This window comes from Cynocephalus volans, chromosome 11 (assembly GCF_027409185.1).
Source record: "Cynocephalus volans isolate mCynVol1 chromosome 11, mCynVol1.pri, whole genome shotgun sequence".
Taxonomy (NCBI): Eukaryota; Metazoa; Chordata; class Mammalia; order Dermoptera; family Cynocephalidae; genus Cynocephalus; species Cynocephalus volans.
In genome coordinates this window covers 60,106,221-60,132,024 of record NC_084470.1, presented here as the reverse complement: position 1 = coordinate 60,132,024, position 25,804 = coordinate 60,106,221, and the positions used below count along the sequence as shown (strand labels likewise).

Here is a 25,804-nt window from a genome sequence, read left to right as displayed (position 1 = left end):
AGGGTTAAGATCCCCTTACCGGTCATCTTTTAAAAAAAAAATAAAAAAAAAAATAAATAAATAAACAGTAGCAACTTTAACATGCGCTATTGGAGCTGGAATTAGCAGCTGAGGAAAGCACCCTTGCCCTCCAAAAGATCCCCATTCAGAAAAATCTAAGTGTACTCATTTCAATAACAGGGACTCAAGAAGGTATGCTGGGATGGGGGTGGGATGGGGCTAAAGGAAAAAAAAAAAAAAAAAAAAAAAAAACAGAGACCTTCTCAGGTCTAGAAGCATGCCTGCTGCCTTCCCTAAACGGAGTATCAGTTTCTCAGGCTCCATCTCTAGACTCATAACCTGATTTCCCGTTGATGGTTCTTGCCTTGTCTACCATCATACTACACTCAAAAATTAAAAATCGATCACAGACAAATGTAAAAGCTAAAGGTAAACCTTCTAAAAGAAAATATAGGAGAAAATGTTTCTGAGCTTGGTGTCAGTAAAGATTTCTTAGAAAGGATCCAGAAAGTGTTAACCATAAAATAAAAGGATCCAAATCAAAACCTGATCTTCAAAAGATACTGTTGTTGGAGGGCCAGCCTGTGGCTCACTTGGGAGAGTGTGGTGCTGATAACACCAAGACCACGGGTTCGGATCCCTATATAGGAATGGCCGGTTAGCTCACTTCAGACAGCATGGTGCTCACAACACCAACTCAAGGGTTAAGATCCCCTTGCCGGTCATTTTTTTAAAAAAAGGAAAAAAGAAAAAAGATACTGTTGTTGGGCTGGCCAGTCAGCTCAGCTGGTTAGAGCAAGGTACTGATAACACCAAGGTCCCGGTTCAATTCCTGTACTGGCCAGCCATAAAAAAACAAAATAAAAGATACTGTTGTTGATAACACCAAGGTCAAGGGTTTAGGCTCCCACAGAGGCCAGCCACCAAAAAATAAAATTAAAAAGATACTGTTAAAAAATTAATAGGTAAACTACAAAAAGGGAGTAAATAATTACAGCACATATCTGACAAATGCTCACTGTGATTAGTCATAAGGAAAACACAAATTAAAACCACAATGAGATATCAATACACAGCCACTAGAATGACTAAAAGTAAAAAGATAACCAAATCAAATACACAGGATTCCCAGCAATCACAACTCTTATACATCGCTTCAGAAAATCTAAAATGGTACAACCATTTTGGAAATTGGTCTGACAAACACTACCCCATGACCAGCAATTCCACTTCTCAGTATTTACCTAAGATTAACGAAAACAAAAGAATTGTACAAATATATTCACAACAGCTTTATCTATAATACCTTTTTAAAAAATGGAAACCACCCAAATAACTTCCTGTAGGAGACGAGATAAATGTTTTTTGGTGTCCTGAAGGGTATTCCTTTCTGGAGCAGTATACTTCAGTTACATTGCAAATGAAGAGGTGCCTTTCTTTGGTAAAGTGGGAGAAGGGTGAGGAGGGAAAGCAGTAAAGGGGAATTGACAAGACTCACTCTTTTTCTTAATTTTTTTTTTATATTTTGGCAAAATATACATACATATAACAAAGCTTATACCATTTTAACCATTTTTAAGTATACCATTCAGGTACAGTAGTCACAACAATGCAGTACTGGCTTTAAGATAGACAAACAGAACAATGGAACAGAATAGATACCAGAAATAAACCCTCATGGTCGACTGATTTTCAACAAAGGTGTCAAGACGATTCAATGGGGAAAAGATAGTCTTTAGAAAATGGTGCTGGGAAAAGTGGATATACACATGCAAAAGTATAAAGTGGGACCTTTACCTAACACCATATGCAAAAATTAACTCAAAATGGATCAAAGACCTAAATGTAAGAGCTAAAACTATAAAACTCTCAAAAGAAAACACAGGGGAGAAGTTTCATGACATTGGATTGGCAATGATCTCTTCCACAGGTAACAAAAGAAAAAATAGACAAATTGGACTTATTCAAAACAAAAAACTTTCTGTGCATCAAAGGACACTATCAAAGAGTAAAAAGACTGATAACACCAAGGTCTGGGTTTGATTCCCTGCACCTGGCCAGCTGCCAAAAAACAGAGTAAAAAGACAACCCACAGAATGAAAGAAAATATTTGCAAGTCACATATCTGATAAGGGATTAATATCCAGAGTATATAAAGAACTCCTAAAACTCAACAACAACAGCAAAAACCCAATTTTATTTATTTATTTATTTATTTGGTGGCTGGACAGCAGGGAGATCCAGACCCTTGACCTTGGTGTTAAAACACCACTCTCTAACCAAGTGAGCAAACTGGCCAGTCCCCACCCAATTTTAAAATGGTCAAAGGACATGAATAGACATTTCTCCAAAGGAGGATATATAAATGACCAATAAGCACATGAAAAGATGATCAACATCACTAATCATTAGGGAAATGCAAATCAAAACCACAAAGAGATACCACTTCACACCCATCAGGATGGCTACAATCAAAAAAACAGAAAGTGGGCTGGCCGATTAGCTCAGTTGGATACAGCACTGTTGTATAACACCAAGGTTAAGGGTTCGGATCCCTGTACCTGCCAGCCACCAATAAAAAAAAAAGTAACAAAGTATTGGATAGGATGTGGAGAAATTGGAACCTATATTAGCCTGCTTGGGCTGCCATTACAAAATACCACAGACTGAGTGGTTTAAACAACAGAAATTTATTTTCTCACAGTTTTGGAGGCTGGAAGTCCAAGATCAAGGTGTCAGTAGGGTTGGTTTCTGGTGAAGCCTCTCTCCTTGGCTTGAAGACTGCCACCTCTCCCTGTTTCCTCATGGGCCTTTTCTGTGTGTACAATCCTGGTGTCTAGTCCTCTTCCTATAAGGACACCAGTTCTATGAAATTAAGGTCCTACCCTTATAACCTCTTTTAACTTTAATAATCTCCTTAAAGGATCTGTCTCCAAATACAGTCACATTGAGGGTTACGTCTTCAACACATGAATTGTGGGAGCAATGCAATTCAGGCTATAACAGAACCCTTGTGCATTGCTGGTGGGAATGTAAAGTGGTGTAGCCATGTGGAAAACAGTATGGTAGTTCCTCAAAAAATTACACATAGAATTACTATTTGATCCAGCAATTCCACTTCTGGATATATACCCAGAAGAACTGAAAGCAGGGACTCACACCAATGTTCATAGTTATTTGCAATAACTGAAAGGTGGAAACAACCCAAATGTCCATCAACAGATAACTGGATAAACAAAATATATATAATAGAATACTATTCAGCCTTAAAAAGGAATAAAATTCTTTTTATTTATTTTTTTAAAGATGACTGGTAAGGGGATCTTAACCCTTGGCTTGGTGTTGTCAGCACCACGCTCAGCCAGTGAGCCGACCGGCCATCCCTATATAGGGATCCGAACCAATGGCCTTGGTGTTATCAGCACTGCTCTCTCCCGAGTGAGCAACGGGCCGGCCCAAAAAGGAATAAAATTCTGATACAGGCTATAACATGGAATACATTACACTAAGTAAAATAAGCCAGACACAAAAGGACAAATATTATATTATTCCACCTATATAAAATACCTAGAATAGTCAAATTCATAGAGACAAAAAGTAGAATGGTGGTTCTCAGGGGCTGGAGGAGAGAATGGGGGGTTATTATTTAATGGGTATAGAGTTTCAGTTTAGGAAGATGAACAAAGTTCTGCAGCTGTATGGTGATGATGGTTGCACAACAATGTGAATGTACTTAATACCACTGAATGGTACACTTAAAATGGTTAAAATGATACAAACAAAAAAACAAAATCAAGAAACACAATAAGATACCACTTCACACTCATTAGGATGGCTATTACCCAAACAAACAAACAAAAACAAAAAAACCCACAAAAGAACAACAACAACAACAAAGTGTTGGTGAGGATGTGGAAAAATTGGAACCTTTTTACATTACTGATGGGAATGTAAAATGGTGTAGCCACTGAGGAAAATAGTATGGTGGTTCTTCAAAAAGCTAAACATAGAATTACCACACAGCAATTCCACTCTTGGGTATACACCCAAGGGAACTGAAAGCAGGGACTCAATGAGATATTTACACACTAATGTTCATGGCAGCATTATTCACAATAGCCAAAAGGTAAAATAAACAACCCATATGTCCACTACAGATGAACAGATAAACAAACTGTGGTCTATATACATACGCAATGAAATATTATTCAGCCATAAAAAAGGAATGAAGTTCTGATACATGCTACAAAATGAACCTCGAAACCATTACGCTAAGTGAAATAAGCCAGACACACAAAAAGGTCAAAAGTTGTATAATTCCGGGCCGAGCCCGTGGCGCACTTGGTAGAGTGCTGCGCTGGGAGCGCGGCGACGCTCCCGCCGCGGGTTCGGATCCTATATAGGAATGACCGGTGCACTCACTGGCTGAGTGCCGGTCATGAAAAAATGACAAAAAAAAAAAAAAAAAAAGAAAAGTTGTATAATTCCAGGGCCGGCCCATGGCTCACTTGGGGAAGCGTGGTGTTGATAACACCAAGGGTTAAGATCCCCTTACCAGTCATCTTTAAAAAAAAAAAATTATATGATCACATTTTTATGTGGTACCTAGAACAGGCAAATTCACAGAGACACAAAGTAGATTAGAGGTTACCAGGGGCTTAAGGGAGAGGGAAAGAGGGAGTTACTTGCTTAACGGTTACAGAGTTTCTATCGGGGTGACGAAAAGTTTTGTAAATAACAGTATTAGCTGCACTACACTGTGAATATAATTAATGCCATTGAATTGTACACTTAAAAATGGTTTTAATGGTAAATTTTGTTACAACATACATAAATATATTTACAATTTTTAAAAAATGAATAGGGTGATGTACCAAAAACTATTGAATTATACACCTTAAATGGGCAAATTGTATGGTATAAGAGCTGTATCTCAATCGAGCTGTTTTTTTAAAAAAAAGTAATAGTGGTGGCTAACATTTAGTGAACACTTTCTGCACACCAGGCACTGTTCGAAGGTGCTGACACGTATTACATAAATCCCACAAAAACCTATGAGGTGGCTATATTAACCTCATTTCAGATGAGGAAATTGAGGCTCAGAGAGTTTAGGTAATATGCCTAATGTCGACGAGTTAGTGAAGACGGCAGGAATTCAATCTCTACCACATTTCAGAGAACCAATAGTTACTCACTCTTCTATACTGATTTCCAGGCACTCAATAGATGCCCGTTAACTAAGTGAAAGAGATGAACGTGTTGTAGGAGCCTAACAGAAAAATTAATTCTATGCACTTGGTATACAGCTAGAAGATTCCATCACAAAATGACTTATGACCTTTAAATTTTCACAACTTTCCAATAAGTTTAATCTTTTTTTTTTTTTTTTTTTTGGACCGGTAAGGGGATCGCAACCCTCCGCTCGGTGTCGTGAGCGCACCAGCCATCCCTATATAGGATCCGAACCCGCGGCGCCGCACTCTCCCGAGTGAGCCACAGGGCCGGCCCTAGTTTTAATTTTTTTTTTTTTTGTCCTTTTTTGTGACTGGTAAGGGGGTCGCAACCCTTGGCTTGGTGTCGACCGCACCGCGCTCAGCCGGTGAGCGCACCGGCCATCCCTATATAGGATCCGAACCCGCGGCAGGAACGATGCTGCGCTCCCAGCGCCGCACTTTCCCGAGTGAGCCACGGGGTCGGCCCGACTAATTTTAATCTTAATACAACTCTGAATCAGCTTTATTAACAACAATTTATACCTCTAAACATCTTCACAGAAGTGTATAATCTTGCCCAAATTTCCACAAGTCAGAAGAGTACATTTAGTAATCTCCCCCTTGACAATTTTTCTTTGTCTGAACGGTTACAAGAACCTATGATCCTAAAGGCAACAAAAAATAAACCTAAGCCTGGTAACAGAATTCTATAAGGAAGGGTACTACAACTGTCCAGAGACTTGATATCTACCTATAGGTTAGGTACCTAGTTAGATTCTACTTATGAAACAAGGTTCAAATTCAACTTTTGTGTTTCACAAAAATGGTAATATTACTTTCCACAATACCAGTCCTACTGTCACTCACCAGGTTCTTCATACCTCTCCCTACAGTCCTCGCAAGTTTGGTGATAACATATTTAAATCACTCACACTGGGGGCAATTACTAAACAGGAAGCTGGAAACTAACAAACCTAGGGCACAATCCAGAGTTCAGAAAATGAACCAGGTGACCAGGCGCATCAGTCTACTGAATTCCTTCACTTAGATCCAGTTACTCTGACCTTCACAAGCAAATCTGGAATATGCAAAAAATACACTTACCCTCAGTTTATGTACCCTACAAAACAGGGCCCTTTCTTTTCAATTTAAAAAAAAGAAAGAAAGAAAAGTACCCCAGAGTTGAATCCATTAGCATATCAATCCTAAGGTTAAGAGAAAAACACAAATCTATAATGCCAAAAGGAATGTAAAGCGTGAATACGAGGAAACATCTCTCTCCTCCCACATTAGCCCAACGGGCACAGAGCCCACCAAGCCACTCCCCCACCTTCAGGTTCTACCGCCCCGTGGGCCGGACTCCGAGCTCTGGCGCTCTCGGGTCCGGCCAAGCCTACTCTTGTCTATCCGGGTATGAGGGCAAGGCTACGTGCTAGGCAAGAGAAGGACTCCCTCTCTAGCGATGCCTCAGAACTGAATCAGAAGCAAGAAAAAAGGAAGAAGAGCCTTCTTGCAGCTCCGCAGACTAGGACTACCAAATCGCAGCCACGCACCGGAGTCTGGCCCCACAGCTGGCCGCTCTGCGGCCGGACTGGTAATTCTGCCACCGCGCCGGGCCCCGCCCCGGGCCCGCGAGCGTTCCGGGGCGTTCCTGCAACGGGCGGCGCCTCCTTCACCACACCGCCACTCGGCTCTTCTTCAGAAGCAAAGCCGCGGCCGCCCCGCGACACCGAAGCCACGGCTTCCAGGCCGCGAGGGGCACGACGTCCAGGACGGCCCCGTCCGCTAGCTCTATCTCCGCAGGCTCCGGCACGCCCTCTCTCCCGCCCCAGGCCCTTACCAAGGCAGCGCAGCCTCCGCGGTCCGCTCCACCTTCTCCTTCGCCGCCGCCACCGACCCAGCGCCGTGGAAACCGGAACTTCCTTCGCGCGGGGCCGCTGCTTCCACAAAGGCGCCGCGCCGCCGCCTTCAGCGCTGGGCCCGCCGGGAGATGGAGTACAGAAGCAGGTCCCGCCGACTCCACTCCCGCCGTGCCCCGCGCGTAGGGGCTTGCTTTCTAGGGCGGGGCGTAAGGTCACGCTGCTCGCTGCCGTCCAATAGAGGGCTCACTTCCCCGTCCGCGGGGCATGATGGGGTTTGTGGTTTTGGCCTCTGCCCTAAGGCAGCTCCTCCTCTTGCGCTTTCCTAGAAGTTGAGGAAAGCGTTTGTTGTTGGCTTGTCTTTCTCGAGGTTTGCGTAAGCAGGTGGAGTATGGCCCTCATCTACCTAGCTCAAGGCTACCTTAGTGAGGGCTGGCCGGTTAGCTCAGTTAAAGCTTAGCCTTAGGGCTGAGCCCGTGGCGCACTCGGTAGCGTGCTGCGCTAGCAGCGCGGCGATGCTCCCGCCGCGGGTTCGGATCCTATATAGGAATGACCGGTGCACTCCCTGGCTGAGCGCCGGTCACGAGGAAAAAAAAAAAAAAAAAAAAAAGCTTAGCCTTATATCGGCCAGCCGCCAAAAATAAAATAAAATGAAAAGGCTGCCTTATTGTCCGTTAGCGTCAGGGAAATGGAAGGAAGCCCGTTCGGGCCTAAGTCTAAGCAGCTGGGGGAAGAAGCTGCTGGCTGTGCGCCCACAAAAGGCCCTGGCTCCCGGCCCTTCCCACCAAGGGAGCGTAGCTCTTCTACTTGAGAGCTGAGAATAGGAGAATAGAAGCACTCGAATTAGAGAAGCAGTACGTCAGGGACACCCTTTTCCTTCTAATGGGTTTCCAAATTAGGCCTCCCAAGCTCAAGAATACCATGCAGACAGCATCTGTGTTAAAGGTTCAGGGTCCCGATCCATAAAGGAAAATCCACCCAGCTTCCAAAGGACCTCGCTAGATCTCGGCCAATAAATCTGGCCAAGAGTGGCTTGTGCAAGGTCACAGAGAAGCTAGAAGGAAAAATGAAACTACAAATCAGAAATCCAGTGGGAAACAGAGCAGCACAGATTTCGGTTTGCAACTCGCTTCCAAAATCTTCCAGCTAATGTCCCTCCAGTGGCCAGCTCCAGGTTCCCAGGTGGCTTGTTTACACTGAAAGGCTTGCTGGTCCCAGCCACCCGGTGTCCCTGTCAATAGGCCCTTAGGGAAGGTAACCTGATTTAATAGCCTAAAATCTACATTATGGGATCAAAGAAGTCTGCTGCAAGAAAAGCCCGTAAGCATTCTAAAATAAGACATCATGGCCGGCCGGATGGCTCAGTTGGTTAGACTGCTACCTTGTAGCACCAAGGTCAAAGGTTTGGATCCTGGGACTGGCTGGCCACCATAAATAAAGCAGGCTCTATCTATAGAGAAAAGAGGTTGTTGGGTTGAGTAGTCTTTAAAGTTATCTTCCCACTTTTTAGGCATCTTGTTGGGAAGTCATTCCTTCATCGAGTAACTGTGTGAAGTGTCTACTGTGTGACAGGTACTGTATGAGGTGCTGGGGACACAGGAATGAACAAAGCTGATAAACTGCTGTCCTAGTAGAAATGGGGGTGGGGGTGGTTACTGGAGACAGACAATAAACTAAAGATATATAATCTGTCTGGTGGTGGTAAATGCTATGGAGAAAAATAATGGAAGGAAGTTGCAGTGGATTGAATATCTCCCCCAAAACTCATTGAAGCTTAATCCCCACTGTAACAGTGTTGAGTGTGGGAAGTCTTATTACGGTAACTGAAAGATGGGGCCTTTAAGGGGTGATTAGATTATGCGGACCAAGCCCTAGTGAATGGATTGATCCATTTATGGAGTAATAAATTGATGGTTTAATGGGTGGTAATAGGCATGATTCTGATGGCTTTAGAAGGAGAGCAAGTGAGAAGCTGAGCTCTCTCTTGCTCAGCCATTTCACTGTGTGATACCCTGCATCACTAGACAGTCACCACCAGAAAAAGGCCCCTCACCAGATGTATTCCCTGGACTTTGGACTTCCCATTCTCCAAAACCGTAAGCAATAAATATTGTTTCTTTACAAATTACCCAGTTTTGGGTATTTCTGTTATAAGCATCTGAAACAGACTAATACAGAAGGTGAGCAGGGAGTTCTGGGGGGTGGGGGGGAGGGGATGTTGTAACTTTAAGTAGAGCAGTGAGAGAATGCCTGAGATCTTGGAATAAAGACCCAAAGAAGATGAGGAACCAAGCTATTGGGATATCTGGGGAAAGAGTGTTCTGAGCAGAAAGAAGAGCAAGGGCAAAGGCCTTGAGATGTGGGCATGACTGGAATTCTCAAGGACCAGTAAGGAGTTTGGAACAGAGTAGTTTTGGAGTAAGAGTGAGAGGAGATGAGGTCAGAGATATAGGAGGTGGGCAGCTCCTCACATGCCTTATAGGTTACTAAAATTAGTTTGGTTTCTGTAAGGAGGGACATGGAAATTCGGAGGGCTCTGAACAACGTATCATGACCTGCCTTCCATGTTAACAGGATCCCTCTGGCTGCTATGTAGAAAATAGACTAATGGGCCGGCCTGTGACTCACTTGGGAGAGAGTGGTGCTGATAACACCAAGGCCACAGGTTTGGATCCCTATATAGGGATGGCCGGTTAGCTCACTTGGGAGAGTGTGTTGCTGACAACACCAAGTTAAGGGTTAAGATCCCCTTAAGGTCATCTTTAAAAAAAAAAAAAGAAAGAAAATAGACTAAAGGTAGAAAGGGCAAAAATGGGATAGCCGGTTAGGAGGTTGTTGAAGTAATCCAACCACAGAAGGATGGTGCTTGTACCAGTGTGGCCACAGAAGAAACAGGAAATGTTGAATTGGGATGAGGGAAGAGAAGGAATAATGTATGAGGAATAGTTTTGATAGGAAGAGCAGGAGCTCTGTTTTGGGTAGGCTGAGTTTTCGATGCCTAGTGGACAAGTGAGATGTGGAGTTTGGAGTTGGATACATCAGTCTGGAGTTCAGGATAAAGGTTTTAGGGAAGAGGAGGAACAAATACACAGAACTATGGGCATTTTGACTTTGCTTCTCAAACTGGACTATTATTGGTGAGTCTTTCCCTTACCAGATAGTACTTTGAGGCAAACCATATTAAGGAACTAATTATTCTTGCCTTATCCTCAATCTTCTTAGGTAACAATAATTGCATCCCTTTATCACACTATGTGCCTGTCATGGTGCTGGCATTTCACTCAAGATTTCATTTAATCCTTACAATAACCATATGATATTATCCCCTTTCGTAGTTAAAGAAAACAAAACCCAGAAAGATTAAGTAACTTGCCACAGCTGGAAAGTGAAGATTGAGGAGATTCTAACCCAGGTCAGTCCTACAACAAGGTCATGCTCCTGACTACTTTTCCTTAACGTGATTATTGAGGGTTTTCAGAGGATGCATCTGAATTTTTTTTCTCACATGGCTTCATAGTACTTTTAAGGTTTGTTCTTTTAACTGCCTAAGACCAAGAAGTAAGAGCTATATAGAAAAGCTGACCCAGATCCACATCCTCACCTGGATTGGGCAGTATTGGGTCCAGTAGGGTGAAATGGGTTTACTTTCAGGAACTAAATCCTCACAGGGGAGGATCCAGCAAAGAGAAAGATGCTGTCCTGCCAATTTTTCCCTGTTGTTTTGGTCTCATTTGGGGCCATGGCTCTTCAGCATTCAGAGTAGGGGCTTGATCAAATGTAAAAACGAGAGCCAGGGAACCAGGAGAGATTCAGATGATGCAAGACCATGGGTGAAATTTTCCAGCAGAGCAGGAAAACCAGCTGCCTTACCAAGTGCTGCAAAGTGGTAATGGCAAGAAGAAAAACCTCTTCAAAATTTCCAGGGAAGGACTGGCTATTCTTATTATTAGTTCAGAATAGTTCACATTAGGTATCTTGTATTTGTATGAGGGGAAAACTGCTGAAGATGCTAAAAGATTCATTAAAAGATTTGCCCTGAGTCTCACAAACAAGATGGCAACAGGGCTGGAAACATATCCCAGCCTCAAGAACACTTTAGCCACAACCTCACAGCACCTCAGATTCTGAAATTTCCACTAAAGCTATGAAGGAAAAGAAATCTGGGGGAGAACAAGAGGTCTAACTGTTACATTTGCTCTCATTACTGCTGTTGTGGAGGTGACTTCTGGATCCATGGAAATCACAAGGCCAGACGAAACAGAAAGCTGAGGCTTTGAGGAGCCTGGAGGTGCAGGGCAGCGTGTTGTGTTGGTAGCAAAGTCCAAGGTTCAAAGCAGCATTGTACTGGGCAGCAGATCCATCAAGAGACTGGTGTTTATTATTATTCCAAAACACCAAGATTTATTTGTTTGTAATTCTATCAGCAAAAATTTACCTATAGGAAAGTGTTGCTCCTATATTCAAATATAAGTGTATAACAGGAGGATTAAAGTAGAGTTTCAAGTAACAACCTTAAGATGTTTTAGTAAGTAGCCACAATGGTTTGCTATATGAGGGTGTTCTAGGCACAAGTCTTAGCCAGCAGCACATGGGATATATATAACCACTTGCTTAGCTAAGTAGGTGTAATACTTCCAGATGACAGTAGTACTATCCAATGGAGCTGATGCACTTAAAAAGCAAGAGTGAGACTCTGGAAGAAACCCTGAGGTCAACAGGGAGACTGGGTAGGTAGAAAACTAAATTTGTCTTCCAAGGAGATCAATTCTATGGGGTATAACTTCTGGTTAATGAAAAATAGCCAGTATATTTCTGTACCATCCAGAGAACATAAGGCTTTTTTTTTTTTTTTTTTTTTTTTTGGCATCTCCTTGATATAGGGATCTGAACCCTTGACCTCAGTGTTACAATATTGCACTCTAACCAACTGAACTAAACGGCCAGCCCTGAGAATATAAAATCTTGGCTTAAACTCTTATAATGTAATAATGAAAACAAACTTTATAAATGATGTTTGTCCTAAGGGAGGGAACATGGACTCCTGAGCTAGTGAGGAAGGAAAATGCTAAATGACCTATGGAGACCTGGAGAGGTTCCTCTTCCCTCCTCCTCACTTCAAGGAAGTGAATAGTTAAGGAATAGGGCATTTTCTTCCATGTTCTTACCTAGAAGTGGGGGAGAAAGTTTCTCTTAAAGCATGTGCAAGGACCTAATAGCCCTATGCAAAGCCACCTCCAGTAAAAGGCCAAGCATTGTCACCATGTCAGTTACAGGCCAGTGTTGGGGGGACAGGCTCCAGGTGGCAGCTGAGAACAAGAGGAAAAACTCTGGAGCAACGCTCTTCCCTAACTCCAGTGTAGGCCTGAGCGGGGAACAGGACAATGCATTGGGGTTCTTGTTGAGCGTCAGGGAGAGTCAGAGAAGTAATTTCATCCCAGAAGCTACAAAATGAGTTAATTGCTTCAGAGAAAACATGAGCAGTATTGTTGTCAATCCCCAATTTTGCTTCTTTAAACCGTTCTCTAAAAATAGTAGCCGTTTCGAAAAGCCTTATGTTTTCCTGTCGTTTTTATTACTTTGCATTTAGGAAATTATCAACAGTGATTCTTTGTCCTGGCAAATCACGTAGGGAGCTTTTAAAACAATACTGATGCCTGGTCCTCCCTCCCTCAGTCCAATTAAATCAAAATCTCTCTCAACTCATAATCCGTAAATAAGTAAATATAAATAAATAAATAAATATTTTAAAAAAGAAAAAGAATCTTGGCCCGTTAATGACATTTATCCAGCCCCCCAAACTTGCGCTGTCCTTCCACAATCGGTCGGGAAAACAACTCCAACGTCCCTTTCTCTCTTGAAGTAAACCTCTATATCGGCTGGGACAGAGAGGCCGGAGACTCCAGGTCTGCGGTCCGCTCGAACTTTGGGCTCCGTGGAGGTGCCTGGGCTCCGGTACGCGGGAGAAGGCGGCGCCGGGTGAGGCAGTCCCCGACCTGGGCCCCAGGCTCTGCTGGAACTGGGAGCCCGGAACCGCAAGCGGCGGTGCGCTACAGACTACATTTCCCACAATGCACCGTGGGACGGGCCGGGGCGGGCCGAGCGGCTGAAGTCGGGGCTTGGCCGCCAGAGGCTGGCGAAGGCTGTCTTCCTGCGCCGGCGGCCGAGTCAGGGGCAGAGGGAGGGCGCGGTGCCAGTGCTGTGGCCATGTCTGTGTCCACAAGGGGCAGTGGCCCCGCGATCCTGCGCCCTCAGGTCAGGGCCGGCTGGATACCCGTACCCCTCCGGGGGTCCGGCAGAGGGCAGTGACCGGCACCCTCTATACGTCCTGGGCCCCCCAAGCAGGTGAGTCCGATTGCCAGCCCACGTGGCCTGGGGGCGCCGAGAGACTGGAGAGCTGTCATCCTTGGAGGGAGGGGCTTGAAGACTGGGGTCCCTGCCATCTACACTACGTTTGTGATTGGACGACCGGCCGCTAGCCGAGGAATACAAAAGGCGAGGCCTGAAACCCATCCTTTGGCCTGGGAGGGCCGAGGTCCCGTAGGGGGCGGTGGCCAGGTAGGACCCGCCCCCCAGCACACACACATTTGGCCCGCGGCGTCACCTTAAAAAGCGACATAAGTGACAGTGGGGTGAGCGGGGCAGCTCCTGGAAGGGTCTTGGGCTTGAGACTTTGCTCTCATGGGTGCTCTGACTCAGATAGTTGTCTTAGTACAAGGGCTGCCCCTTGTACTGGGTGAACCCCCCTCTCTGGTCTCGAGTTTGATGGGGGAGATTGAGCAGCCTTTGTCAGCGAGGGGAGTGGCCGCCAGAAGTGACAAGGACCACGCTATGCTCTCAGCATGGAGGAGACATCCTGCTGAAGAAGCCACAGCACAGCCTCACCTGGTCACTGTCACACATCCTGCATCCTGGTACCACCCTCTTAGATAGCCCACTCCCCAAAAGGTCAGGGTAGGGTGAAGCACTATCCAAGCAGGAAGAGGGAGCAAGAGTGGTAGGGAGCCAGTAGAGAGGGGCTCTTGCAAGGCCCTCCCCTCCTCCAGGGCCTGCTGAGGAAGGGAGGCACATTGGAAGGGCTGATTGAGCCAACCTGTGTAGTGACATTGCTCAGAAGCACAGCAGGGCACTTCTAGGAAAAGTAGCAAGCCCTTTACAGGGCTTCTAGAGAGGCTGACTAAGAAGGATCCCCTTAGGGGTATCTGGGCCTGGTTCTAAGAGACCTCCCTTGCCTAACTGCATCAGGCCCAGCCTCCTAGGAACTTCATCTACACAGATTATGGCTCCAGTGGGGGTTAAGGTGGGTATTGCTGTGATTCAGTAAACCTCTGCTTGAGTTTCCAGGATAAGTATCCAGAGAGCTGTTTTGTTCATCAGGCTTTCTGGCTATTCACCCCAGACTGACCTTGGAAATGCTGAGATACTGCATGATTTCAGGTGGCAGGGGAACTGTTGTGAAGGAAATGTCCACTAGCCCAGGCCAACTGACCCTAGCCCCCTTGCAAGTACCATGCTGGATACCACTCAGCCACACTGGGTTCAGTCAGCTGAAACCCACAAGGAATCAGTGGAGAATGGGCCTTCAAGATAGGGCTAAGCTGCTATAGACCTCGTTTGAGTCTTTGAGCCAGAAGTGCAAGGCCACAGAGCAGGGGCATGTGGCAGATCAAGAAGTTCAATTTAGGAGAGATTTCCAGAAGCAGCAGAGAGCCAATGGTCTGTTCCCGCAACTTGAGGTCCAGTGAACCGCCAATCAGTCTGGAAGAACTCCCAGACCTAGGCCCATAGACAGCTCTTTGGCCAGATATCACAGTTGGGTCACTTCAAGACAGAGCCCAATTGGCTTCAAACAGTCAGAAACATGTTTGCTTGGGCCATTCACCCAGGGTCTGGCTCAGGCTGAGCAAACTCTCAAAAAGGCCTAATTTCCATAGCAGAGACCATTGAACTCAGGTGTAAGTGCAGTCACACATAGTCCGAATGCTAAGTAAGAATAATCATGGTGGGCTAATGGCAGCAGCTTAGTATACCAGTTCCTACACTGTGCCAAGGCAACCAAATTACATCGATTATCTCATTTAATCTTCCCACAACCCAATGAATCAGTAGTATCATTATTCCCATTTTATGGACATGAAAACTGAGACCTGTAAAACCAGGCCAGGCTAATCCAGGTCCCACTGACTGCAGAGCCATTGTTCCTGAACAACCAAGGACAAGTGTTCCCCAACAGGAAGGGGTTTCCAGAGGTCCCATCATAGGTGACAGAGCAGGGTATTCTTTGCAGAACTTTCACTTTTTCACTTCCAAAGATGTTTATCTGGCAAATGTTGATTGAACTCCTCCTGCATGTGGCACTGACACTCTGAAATTTGTGGAAGGTCACAGGGTGACCTTCAATACAGAGAAATAAAGCAGGGCAAGAGGGATACAGAGCACAGATATTGCAAGGCTCTCTGATAAGGTATCACTTGAGCAGCAACCTGAAGGAAGTGAGGGAATGAGTCATGTAGGTATCTAGCCCAGGCAGTAGAACAGGTGAGAGGGGTATGGGGGATTGTTCAGCAAGGGCAAAGTTCTAAAGTGAAGGAGTACTCAGACTGCTTAAGGAAAGCCGTGAGGCCAGTGTGGCTCGGCTGAAATAGAGTTAGAATTAGTGGGGAGAAAAGGTAGGAGATGAGGCAAAGGAGTAATGGGGGGGGGTATATTGAGTGGGGCCTTGTGTGGCACTGTGAGGAAATTTGTTTTCTCACTTTCTCACCATTACAGAGTTGTGAGCTGAGGAATTACATGACCTGACTTCTGTTTCAAGAGGATTACTGTGAGTGCTGTGAGAAGGACAGACTATGCAAGAGCAAGGGCAGAAGTGAGGAAACTGGTTAGGAGACTGTTGCAACAATCTCCTAGAGAGATAAATGGTGGCTTGGACCAATGTGGTAGTCATGGAAGTGGTCAGATTCTGGATATAGGCATTTCCCACTTAGTATCAGTAATCTGTTCTGTGAAAATTAGACATTCTGTCTAGAATCGCTAACTTAGTGTCTATTTCCCATTATTTTAAATGGGAAAAAGTATAATGCTTTTCTTTTTAAGCCCAAACCACTAATTTTCTAAACTGGTTCTAAAACACAGGGAAAACATATATCTAACATATGCTTAATAAATTATTGTATTAGGATATAAAATGCTTAAAACAGTCCCTCCTGATCATCAAACAATGTTTGTTGCTTTTACAGTCTCATGGCCTCTTTTAGTATCTGCAACAGCCATGATGCAAGTAAGCCCCCTTTGCTGGCACTCAATGATTTTCTATCAATTCTATTTGAAATGTAATTTGAGGATTTTATTTATTTATTTGTTTGTTTGTTTGTTTATTCATTCATTTATTCACTTTTAAAGATGACCGATAAGGGGATCTTAACCCTTGACTTGATGTTGTCAGCACCACACTCTCCCAAGTGAGCTAACTGGCCATCCCTATATAGGGATCCAAACCCGTGGCCTTGGTGTTATCAGCAGCACACTCTCCCAAGTGAGCCATGGGCTGGCCCTTAATTTGAGGATTTAAATGCATATTACTTTGTTAAAAATATAGACCAAGTTTTAATGATGTAAATATACACTTTTTCTATATAAACATAAGCAGAATCATTACATGTTTGGCATATTAGTTATCTATTGCTATGTAACAAATTATCCCAAAATTTAGTAGCTTAAAACAACAATATTTATTATCTCATACAGTTCCTGTGGATCAGAAATTTGGGAGCAACTTAGCTGGATGGTTCAGTCTCAGGATCTTTTATAAGGTTGCAGTCATCTGAAGGTTTGACTGGGCCTAGACGATTTGCTTCCAAGATGGCTCACTCACATGACTGGCAACTTCGTAGTAGCTGTTTGCAGGAGGTCTCAGTTCCTTGCTGTGAAGTTATCTCCGTAAGTCCACTTAAGCCACAACATGGCTGATGGCTTTCTCTTGGAGAGAATGATCCGAGAGAACAAGGAAGAAGCTACAATGTCTTTTATGATCTAGCCTCAGAAGTCACACATCGTTTTTTTCACAGTATTCTATTGGTTATGTAGGTCAACCCCACTCAGTGTGGGAGGCGAGTACACAAAGGCTTGAATACCAGGAATTGAGGATCACTAGAGACCATCTTGAAAGCTGGCTACTATAGTTAGATACTAAAAACCAAAAGTCATTCTATTGGGAAAATGTTAAGTAGAGAGACATTTTATGAGATGTACCCATATTCTGAAGTACAACTGACAGGATTTGCTGATGGTTTGGTATATGAGGTGAGTAGAAAAAGAGAGACATAGGGGATGCTCCAAGGTTTTTCAGTGAACAACTGAAAGGATGAAGTTGTCTTTCACTGAGATGGTGAAAACTCTGGAAGGAGCAGCTTTTTTTTTAAGGGTATGATCAGGAGTTCAGTTTGGGGCATATAACCTTGAGATAACATCAAGTAGACAGTTAAATATGTGAGCCTCTGGAAGTCAGAAGAGAGCTTGGGGCTGGAAATGAAAATTAGAATCATTAATACATAGATGGAATTTAAAACCATGAGGATGAATGAGATCACCAAAGGATAGTGAAGACAGAGAAGAGGTTTAAGTACTGAACTCTGGGCCCCTCCACTGTAAGAAGAACTGCAAAGAGAACTCAGAGTAGTCCATGAAGTTGGAGAACCAAAAAGGAGAATGGTGTACCAGAAGCCAAGAGGGCAAAGTGTTTCAAGAGAGAGGAAATAATCAACTGTATCTATTGCTGCTTATGGGTGAAGTGAGATGGCCCTGGACATCATTGGTGACCTTGATGGGAACAATGTTGGAATCATGGAGGCAAAAGTCTGTTTGGAATGGGTTTAAGAGAGAATGGGAGAAGTGGAGAGGCTGTGCTGGATATGCTGCTTACCAGATATCCATGAGTCCCCACATTTCCCAGCCCTTCCAACCCCCAGCACCAATCTGGGCTCTGCAGTATTTAAGAACTGGTACATGATCCTCCAGCTCTGTCCTCCTCTGCCAGGTGATGTAGAAGGCATGTGTTTCAAATGGCAGAGCTATATGATGCTAGTAGCCTGGATTCCTGAATCACTGCTTAGAAGGGATCTTCTCTGAAATGCTACTAGACCCACGGTAGATTTTGTGTGAGCAAAAAATAAGCCTTTATAAAACCTCTAGCTTTTTGGCATTCATCTGTTACACAGCATAGCCTAGCCTACCTGACTAATACAAACTCCAAATATTACTTACTGTTTTGAGAGGGATTGTTTGTTTTTTATAAAGTGCAGGAGAAAAATGAGGTAGCTAGAGGAGAATGCAGAAGTTAAGGGGAGGTTTTTTGTTTTCGTTTTTTTTTAGCAGCTAACCTGTACGGGGATCTGAACCTTTGACCTTGGTGTTATAACACCATGCTCCAACCAGCTGAGTTAACCAGCCAACCCTGTTTTACCTTTTTAATTGAAGTAAAACAAATATACAGAAAAATTCACAAATCGTAAGTACAGCTCAGTAAATTATCATAAAGTGAACATACCCAAGAGAGGTTGTTTTGAAAATGGAAGAAACATTAGGGCCAGCCTGTGGCTCACTTGGGAGAGTGTAGTGCTGATAACACCAAGGCCATGGGTTCAGATCCCTATACAGGGATGGTCGGTTTGCTCACTTGGGAGAGCGTGGTGCTGACAACACAAAATCAAGGGTTAAGATCCCCTTACTAGTCATCTTTAAAAAAAGAAGAAAGAAAGAAAAATGGAAGAAACATCAGCATATTGGTGATAGAAAGGGGAGAAGGAGAAACTGATGATCCAAGAGAGAGAGGGACAGCTGCTGAAGCCATGTGTTTGAGTAGGCAGGAGGGGCTGGAATCTGGTGCACTTGTGGAGGAGTTAGTCTCAGTGGAGCATGAACAGGTCATCTTCTTATTAAGAAGAAGGAAGGCGGAGTCTAGCAGATGGGGCAAGGTGGTCATGGGAGTCTATGGAAGTTCTCCTCTGATGACTTCTGTCTCAGTGAAATGGAAGGCAACATCATCTGCTGATAGAGCTGAGAGTGAGCATGAGGAGGGAAGGTGATGATGGAAGTTTGAGTAGAAAAGAGGTGTGAAGTTGTTGACTAGGGGAGTGGGAAAGTGAATAGACATAGAAATGTGGGACATTCCTTTTTTTTTTTTTTTTTTTCTATTTTTTTGTGGCTGGCCAGTATAAGAATCAAACCCCGGATCTTGGTGTTATCAGCACCATGCTCTAACCAGCTGAGCTAACCATCCAACTTTGTCTTCCTTTTATACTCAGAAAAGGAAAAAGATACTTAATTGTTTAGAAGGGAATACTCAGAACCCTTTCCCCAGGGATTTGAGTTAGTGGGGTCCTGGAAAGGGACACTTTACTTACCACTATTAATTATGCCAGTGAGCCTGCTGATAGCACCTTCCCCCTCACCCTCGACAATGCCTTTGTTTGCCCCACAGGAGAGCCCAAAGGATGGCTGCTGACATGCAGGGGAAGAGAAGCAGTGAATGCCCTGATGGTACATTGGTTCCTTCTGATGGTCAGAATGTGGAGAGAGCTGAGAGCCCCACACCAGGACTGGCCCAGGGAATGGAGCCAGGTATGGGCAGACAGTGCAGCCACAGCCAGCAAACAGCTGGAGCAGCCTCTGTGGGGAATCAGGATTCCTAACTGCTCTTCCTTCCCACTCATTCATGCATTCGTTCAGTCACTCATTGGATATTAGTCAGGTGCTAGGGTACTACAGGGAGCTGGGCTCAGTCTGCATCTGGCCTTCCTCTTCACTTCATGTGCCTCTTGCCCTGTGCTCTCTGGCTGACACTTTGAGCTCTCTTCCTGTTCCCTGTGCACCTCTCTGGCTCCTTCTCCCCTCCTCAGCTCTCAGCTTAAATGTCACCTCTTCACAAGTTAGGCCTGCTCTGGCCACTCTCCGTATAGGATACTATATTTTGTAATTTTATTTGTTTATGTATGTATTGCCCATCTCTCTCTTCCACAAGATTGTGAGCTCTGAGCACAGGGCAGTTTTATCCCCAATGCCTGGTACAAGGCTAAATTCATAATAGAGACTCAAAATATATCTGTTAAACTATTTTGTCAAAAACAAACAAAAACAGATACAGAAGACTGACATGGTCCCTGCTCTGGGGGATCCACATACTAGTGGAGCCATTATAATGGAGTCAGTCAGGAGCTGTGGCCCAAGTCGGGTAGGAGAGCCTTCTCCAAGGGAGAGAGATTAACTAAGTATGGGAGCTTCTCTATGCACAGGGCAAGGTGCTCGGCACAGAGTAGTGAACGACCAGCTTCCTGCCCTTGGGGGTTACCATGGTAGTTGGGGAGAAGGACAGTAACTAGCAAGTGCCACAAGGGAAATCAAAGAGGGAGATATGATAGAGTGCCTGGGGTTGGAGGTCAGGTGAAGAGGTTACTAACTTCTTCCCTAAGAGCTGAAGTGTGACAAGGTAGTGACAAGCAGCTACACTGTGGGGAGGTAGGAGTGCCTTCCAGGCCGACAGCAGGTGTGGTGCTCCTGAGGTGGATGGGGCTGTACTGAAAGTGTCCCAAGAGCAGATGGATTAAGGCCAGCGTGACTGCAATTAAGGCCTTTTGAGATGGGAGTGAGAGAGGTAGGCAGATAACACCACTGCTGCCATGAGGGGTTTGGGTCTTGTTCCCAGAGTAATGGGAGGAGACTGGTAGACTGTAAGTTACAGAGAAGCATGAGCCATGGCAGAGTGGCTTTGCCCCATTGGGACAGGCAGTCATGTTAGAGTGACCATGTTACGCACCTTGCCGGTGAGAGTGTCTATCAGCAGCTACTCCTTTAAGCACCAGTGCTTTTGGCCTGCAGGTGCTGGGCAGGAGGGTGCCATGTTCGTCCATGCCCGTTCCTACGAGGACCTGACTGAGTCAGAGGATGGGGCAGCTTCTGGGGACAGCCCCAAGGAGGGTGCTGGGGGTCCCCCGCCGCTGCCTGCAGACATGCGCCAGATCAGCCAGGACTTTAGTGAGCTAAGCACCCAGCTGACAGGTGTGGCCCGTGACCTGCAGGAGGAGATGCTGCCAGGAAGCTCTGAGGACTGGCTGGAACCTACAGGGGCAGCCGGGCGACCAGCCACAGAGCCCCCCAGAGAGGGCACAACCAAGGGAGATGAGGAGGATGCCACGGAGGCATGGCGCCTGCACCAGAAGCATGTTTTCGTGCTGAGTGAGGCAGGGAAGCCTGTGTACTCCCGCTATGGGTCTGAGGAGGCACTTACCAGTACTATGGGTGTCATGGTAGCCCTGGTGTCCTTCCTGGAGGCAGACAAGAACGCCATCCGCTCCATCCATGCAGGTGAGCCACCTGGAGGTGGGTGTGGGGAGGGGGTCCCCTGGTCAGGATTAATTCATAGCAGATTTTGGAGCCCTCCCCCCCAGACTAGGGGTCTGGGATGTACCGTGTGACTGAGGGTAAGTCTTTCTACTTCTCTAGGCCTCGAGGTTCTCACCTAAACACAGGATAACAACCCTGCCAGCTTCATAGGGCTGTGGTGAGAGCCAAAGGCAGCTCTGACACGGGCTTTACTATTGGACAGAGTGAGAATCTCCCTTGGGAGGTGACCAAAAATATCCCACCTCCGGAGCCCCACCTGGCCCTTTCCAGTTGACTTAGCACTTAGCATAAAAATGTGTGTTTTTCTAAAGAGTTTCCCAGGTTTCAAAGGAAGCCAATCTGTGAAGCAAGAGGCAGAAAGACCTTGAGCCCTCAGGAAAAGGGGCCAATGGGGTATCGTTTTTATCCTCCACATCCTTAAGCCCGTACTGTGCGCAGAGCTTTGAGGGAGGAAAAGAAGTGGCAAGTGAAGGGCTGCGCAGGAAGGCAGGGCTCCGAGGGAGCTGGGAAAACCAAGCCGGGAGGGTTACTCGGAGAGGGGCTGGGGCTGACACCCCTCCCCCCACCGTCAGATGGCTACAAGGTTGTATTTGTGCGCCGAAGCCCACTGGTGTTAGTAGCAGTGGCCCGCACGCGGCAGTCAGCACAGGAGCTGGCGCAGGAGCTGCTCTACATCTACTACCAGATCCTGAGCCTTCTCACTGGTGCGCAGCTGAGCCACATTTTCCAGCAGAAGCAGAACTACGATCTGCGGCGCCTGCTCTCAGGCTCGGAGCGCATCACCGACAACCTGCTGCAGCTCATGGCACGAGACCCCAGCTTCCTGATGGGGGCAGCGCGGTGCTTGCCCCTGACGGCGGCAGTGCGCGACGCAGTGAGTGCCAGCTTGCAGCAGGCGCGTGCGCGCAGCCTGGTCTTCTCCATCCTGCTAGCCCGCAACCAGCTCGTGGCGCTTGTGCGCCGCAAGGACCAATTCCTGCACCCTATCGACCTGCACCTGCTCTTCAACCTCATTAGTTCCTCCTCGTCCTTCCGCGAAGGTGAGGCCTGGACACCCGTGTGCCTGCCCAAATTCAACGCTGCTGGCTTCTTCCACGCACACATCTCTTACCTGGAACCTGACACCGACCTCTGTCTGCTTCTTGTCTCCACCGACCGCGAGGATTTCTTTGCCGTTTCTGACTGCCGTCGCCGCTTCCAGGAGCGCCTTCGCAAGCGCGGAGCCCACCTGGCACTGCGGGAGGCACTACGCACGCCCTGCTACAGCGTTGCCCAAGTGGGCATTCCCGACCTGCGCCACTTCCTCTATAAATCAAAGAGCTCGGGACTCTTCACCAGGTGAGGGAGGGCCTTGAGGGCACTGCTTCAGAGAGACAGGTTCGTGGGGTGGGAGGAGGCTGGTTGGTCCTGAGCCCTGGGATGCAGCCCTGAAGCTGACCACCCCCTCTGGAAGTGGACCACCTGATTGTGTTTTACTATGGCACCAGGGACCCAGACTACCCATCACCCCACGATCATATACCTCCCTACTTCATTACCCAGAAGGCCTCAAAATGCCCAATATACTCAGGGAAGGAAGATGGAATAGAGGTCTCCTGGGTCCCTTGCCCTGGAGCAACTCTAAGTTAGGAGTCATTTTGGTCCAGCCCAGGAGGTGGGACCCTCCTCCACCCACTCTCCCAAAGGAGGGGCTGGGCAGATAGGGTAGCTTCTGTCTTCCCTTTACCTCCTTTTGGCCCAGAGGGTTCCCAGCTCACCTCCCCTCTACTCCAGACCTGCCACTCTGTCTTGGACACCTAAATTCAGATTGTCCTCTCCAAGGAAGGGTCACCAAAGACACTGAACTTGGTGGGTGGGAAGGGACAGGATTCCAATCTGGGTGGGCCCAGCCCTGTCCTTAGGAGTCTTCTGTGGTGGGGAGAAAATGTCCTGTCCTAGGGAAACATCTGGAGGGTAGGTCACATGGTGGAGTCTCCCTGTCTAGGAATAGGTGTTTCTAGATCTCCAGAGAAGGTGGTAGAAGTCATTCCTTTGTGAACTCACTCCCCCATCTGCAGCCCTGAGATTGAGGCCCCATACACCAGTGAAGAGGAGCAGGAGCGGCTGCTGGGCCTCTATCAGTACCTGCACAGCCGTGCCCACAATGCCTCCCGCCCACTCAAGACCATCTACTACACAGGCCCCAATGAGAACCTCCTGGCCTGGGTAAGGTGGCCCTTGGATGGGATGGGCTTCATGGAGATCCTGGGGAGGGGCCAAGAGGGGCATCTAACCTAGTTGACCACCCTTTGCCCCCTCCTGCAGGTGACAGGCGCCTTTGAGCTCTACATGTGCTACAGCCCCCTGGGGACCAAGGCATCAGCTGTCAGTGCCATCCATAAGCTGATGCGCTGGATTCGCAAGGAGGAAGACCGCCTCTTCATCCTCACACCCCTCACCTATTAATGGAAATGTGGACAGACTCAGCCCTCCTAGGCCCACTAGGCATGGGAAGCCATGAGAGTCTCCACGTAGGGCTGGCCTCTCTCACCCAGCCTGCAGACAAGGACTGTGGGTTGGTGCATGCATTAAAGTGCTTTGAGGAAGACACTTGTCAAGCACAGTCATTGGTTCCTTCAGCCATTCACTCTTACTCACAGACAAACACAGTCATCTTCTCTAGCCCCTGCACATGCTTTACCATATACAGGGGCACTTGCACATTTGAGCCCCTCCTCTCCCTCCCTTGCAGCAGTATCAGGCCACACTCTGTTCAGAGTTGGGCCTTGGGCTGAGGCTGTTTTGGTTCAACTGAAGTCCTACCATATGTAAAGGGTTCTCAGGTACCCTATTTCTCTTTCCTGTCCCACCCAAATACTCAATCTGAACCCCTGGTGCCTGCGTCCCCATTCACTCCTCGGTGGCGCCCCCAGGTGAATGTCCCAAAGGGCCACCCAACTACCTTGAGAGCCCTGGCTGTGGCTCTGCTTAATGGGCTGCTATAGTTCAGCAGGGGCTGAGCTGAGTAAGACAGGGATGGTCAAAGTGGAGAGAGTCTGAGTCCTGGTAAGGGTGGGGCCCTTGGTGAAACAGCCAGGTGTTCAGCCCAGTGTCCTGCATAGACAAATTCAGAGTCCAGTGTCCCTGTGGTCACAGGCTTCTGAAGCCTTCCTATGAAGAGCTATCTGCTTCAGCTCCCCTCCCTCAGCTACTGCATTCCTCAGAATGGCCCACAAGAGTGAGCTGGAGGATGAGCCCAGTTAAACTGTCAGGCAGGAGTGGATCTGCCCTAAAAAGGGCTAATGCCACTAGGTACACTGGGCCTTCAGTCATCCTGTTCCCTGGCATGGCATGGCCAGACCAGCATGGGGCACCATGGACATCCCAGGAGGCTTGGCAATGAAGGCCCAGCCCTACTCATTCTATCATGTGACCCTCATGGGGCAGAGGCCAGGGCACAGCTTGCTTGCTGCTGGAGGACTCTTCTCAGTTCTGCTATAACTTAACTCTCATTGGCCAGGGGAGCAAAAGGCCTAGTAAATGTTTATGGGAGAAAACTGTCCACTGATTGTGGTCTTCAGGCTGTCTGAGAAAATCACCCTCATATAGTATCTGAGAGCTGGGCCAAGATTTTCTGCCACTAAAACCAACCCATGTTGGAGAATGTGTCATGTGGGCATGGAAACAGGTTCCAAAGCCTTTGGGAAGCAGCTGTTGGCTTGGTGACTGCTGCTCACCCTGCACACATGCCCTGGGTCTCTTTTCTGCCTGTTTTCTGCTTCTGTTCCTGCCCTTGCTTCTGGTCATGACACCAAACCACTGCCTCTGGGGCCATGGTGATGCCAGGCCAGCTGTCCCTGACTATTGCTGGTGTTCTTGTCGACAGTCAGCCCTAGGCACCTAGGAGTGCAGGGTTTACCTGTTTGGGGATCAGGGGTGGATGACAGGCAGATGGGGATGGTGTTCCTAGTGGAGAAACCAGCAAGTGCAAAGGGAAGGACCAATTATAACTGGTTTACAATGAAGCTGGAGGAGTCTACAAGGCCTGGGGTTCTCAAACTTCAGGTAAAAATCTGGCAGTAGGGAGCCATTGAAATTTTGAAGCTCTAGTGTGATATGGTCATATTGCAGTTAGAGATACCCCTCTCCTCCACTGTCACTAAGGTGATCTCTGGGATGGAGAAAGGGGCTGGGTCTAGTCCTCTGGAGCAGTGTCCAGAGGGAACTAAGAGTCAAAGAAATGCAGAGTGACTAGTATTCCTTGAAGGCAACAGATGCCAGGGTAGTTGGCATGTCCTAAGCCAGCTCTGGGTCATGCCTGGTGAGTTTACCTTGGGGGAGTGCTTGTACTTGGCACTGCAG

At 46.8% G+C, this 25,804-nt stretch overlaps 2 protein-coding genes across 6 annotated transcripts in view; one reads left to right on the top strand and one right to left on the bottom strand.

Annotated features, from left to right (window-relative positions):
• RBM6 (RNA binding motif protein 6) overlaps positions 1–7,135 on the bottom strand; it is a 101,686-nt gene extending 94,551 nt beyond the window's left edge. The window contains exon 1 of one of the 3 annotated variants that reach the window (XM_063113753.1): positions 7,054–7,135. The gene's annotated coding sequence lies outside the window, so the exon portion shown is untranslated. The remainder of the gene's footprint in view (positions 1–7,053) is intronic. The other 2 variants (XM_063113754.1, XM_063113755.1) reach the window with 2 other exon arrangements.
• A 6,046-nt stretch (positions 7,136–13,181) lies between these two features.
• On the top strand, positions 13,182–24,035 carry MON1A (MON1 homolog A, secretory trafficking associated). 3 transcript variants are annotated; one of them, XM_063114669.1, is made up of 7 exons: positions 13,182–13,414; positions 15,839–15,890; positions 19,545–19,684; positions 20,939–21,424; positions 22,036–22,801; positions 23,521–23,668; positions 23,768–24,035. In XM_063114669.1, the coding sequence occupies exons 3-7, from the start codon at positions 19,558–19,560 to the stop codon at positions 23,906–23,908; spliced, it is 1,668 nt and encodes a 555-aa protein (XP_062970739.1). In that variant the 5' UTR covers positions 13,182–13,414; positions 15,839–15,890; positions 19,545–19,557; the 3' UTR covers positions 23,909–24,035. The 3 variants fall into 3 exon arrangements, with proteins under 3 accessions (XP_062970739.1, XP_062970737.1, XP_062970740.1); XM_063114667.1 differs by lacking the exon at positions 15,839–15,890; XM_063114670.1 differs by lacking the exons at positions 13,182–13,414; positions 15,839–15,890 and adding an exon at positions 13,606–13,627.
• Positions 24,036–25,804: the final 1,769 nt, after the last annotated feature.

Coding starts and splice junctions, on each gene's coding strand:
- MON1A (XM_063114667.1), top strand. CDS start 19,558: ATGGCTGCTGACATGCAGGGGAAGAGAAGCAGTGAATGCCCTGATGGT. Junction 22,802..23,520: donor AGCTCGGGACTCTTCACCAG/GTGAGGGAGGGC, acceptor CCCCATCTGCAG/CCCTGAGATTGAGGCCCCAT. Junction 23,669..23,767: donor ATGAGAACCTCCTGGCCTGG/GTAAGGTGGCCC, acceptor CCCCTCCTGCAG/GTGACAGGCGCCTTTGAGCT.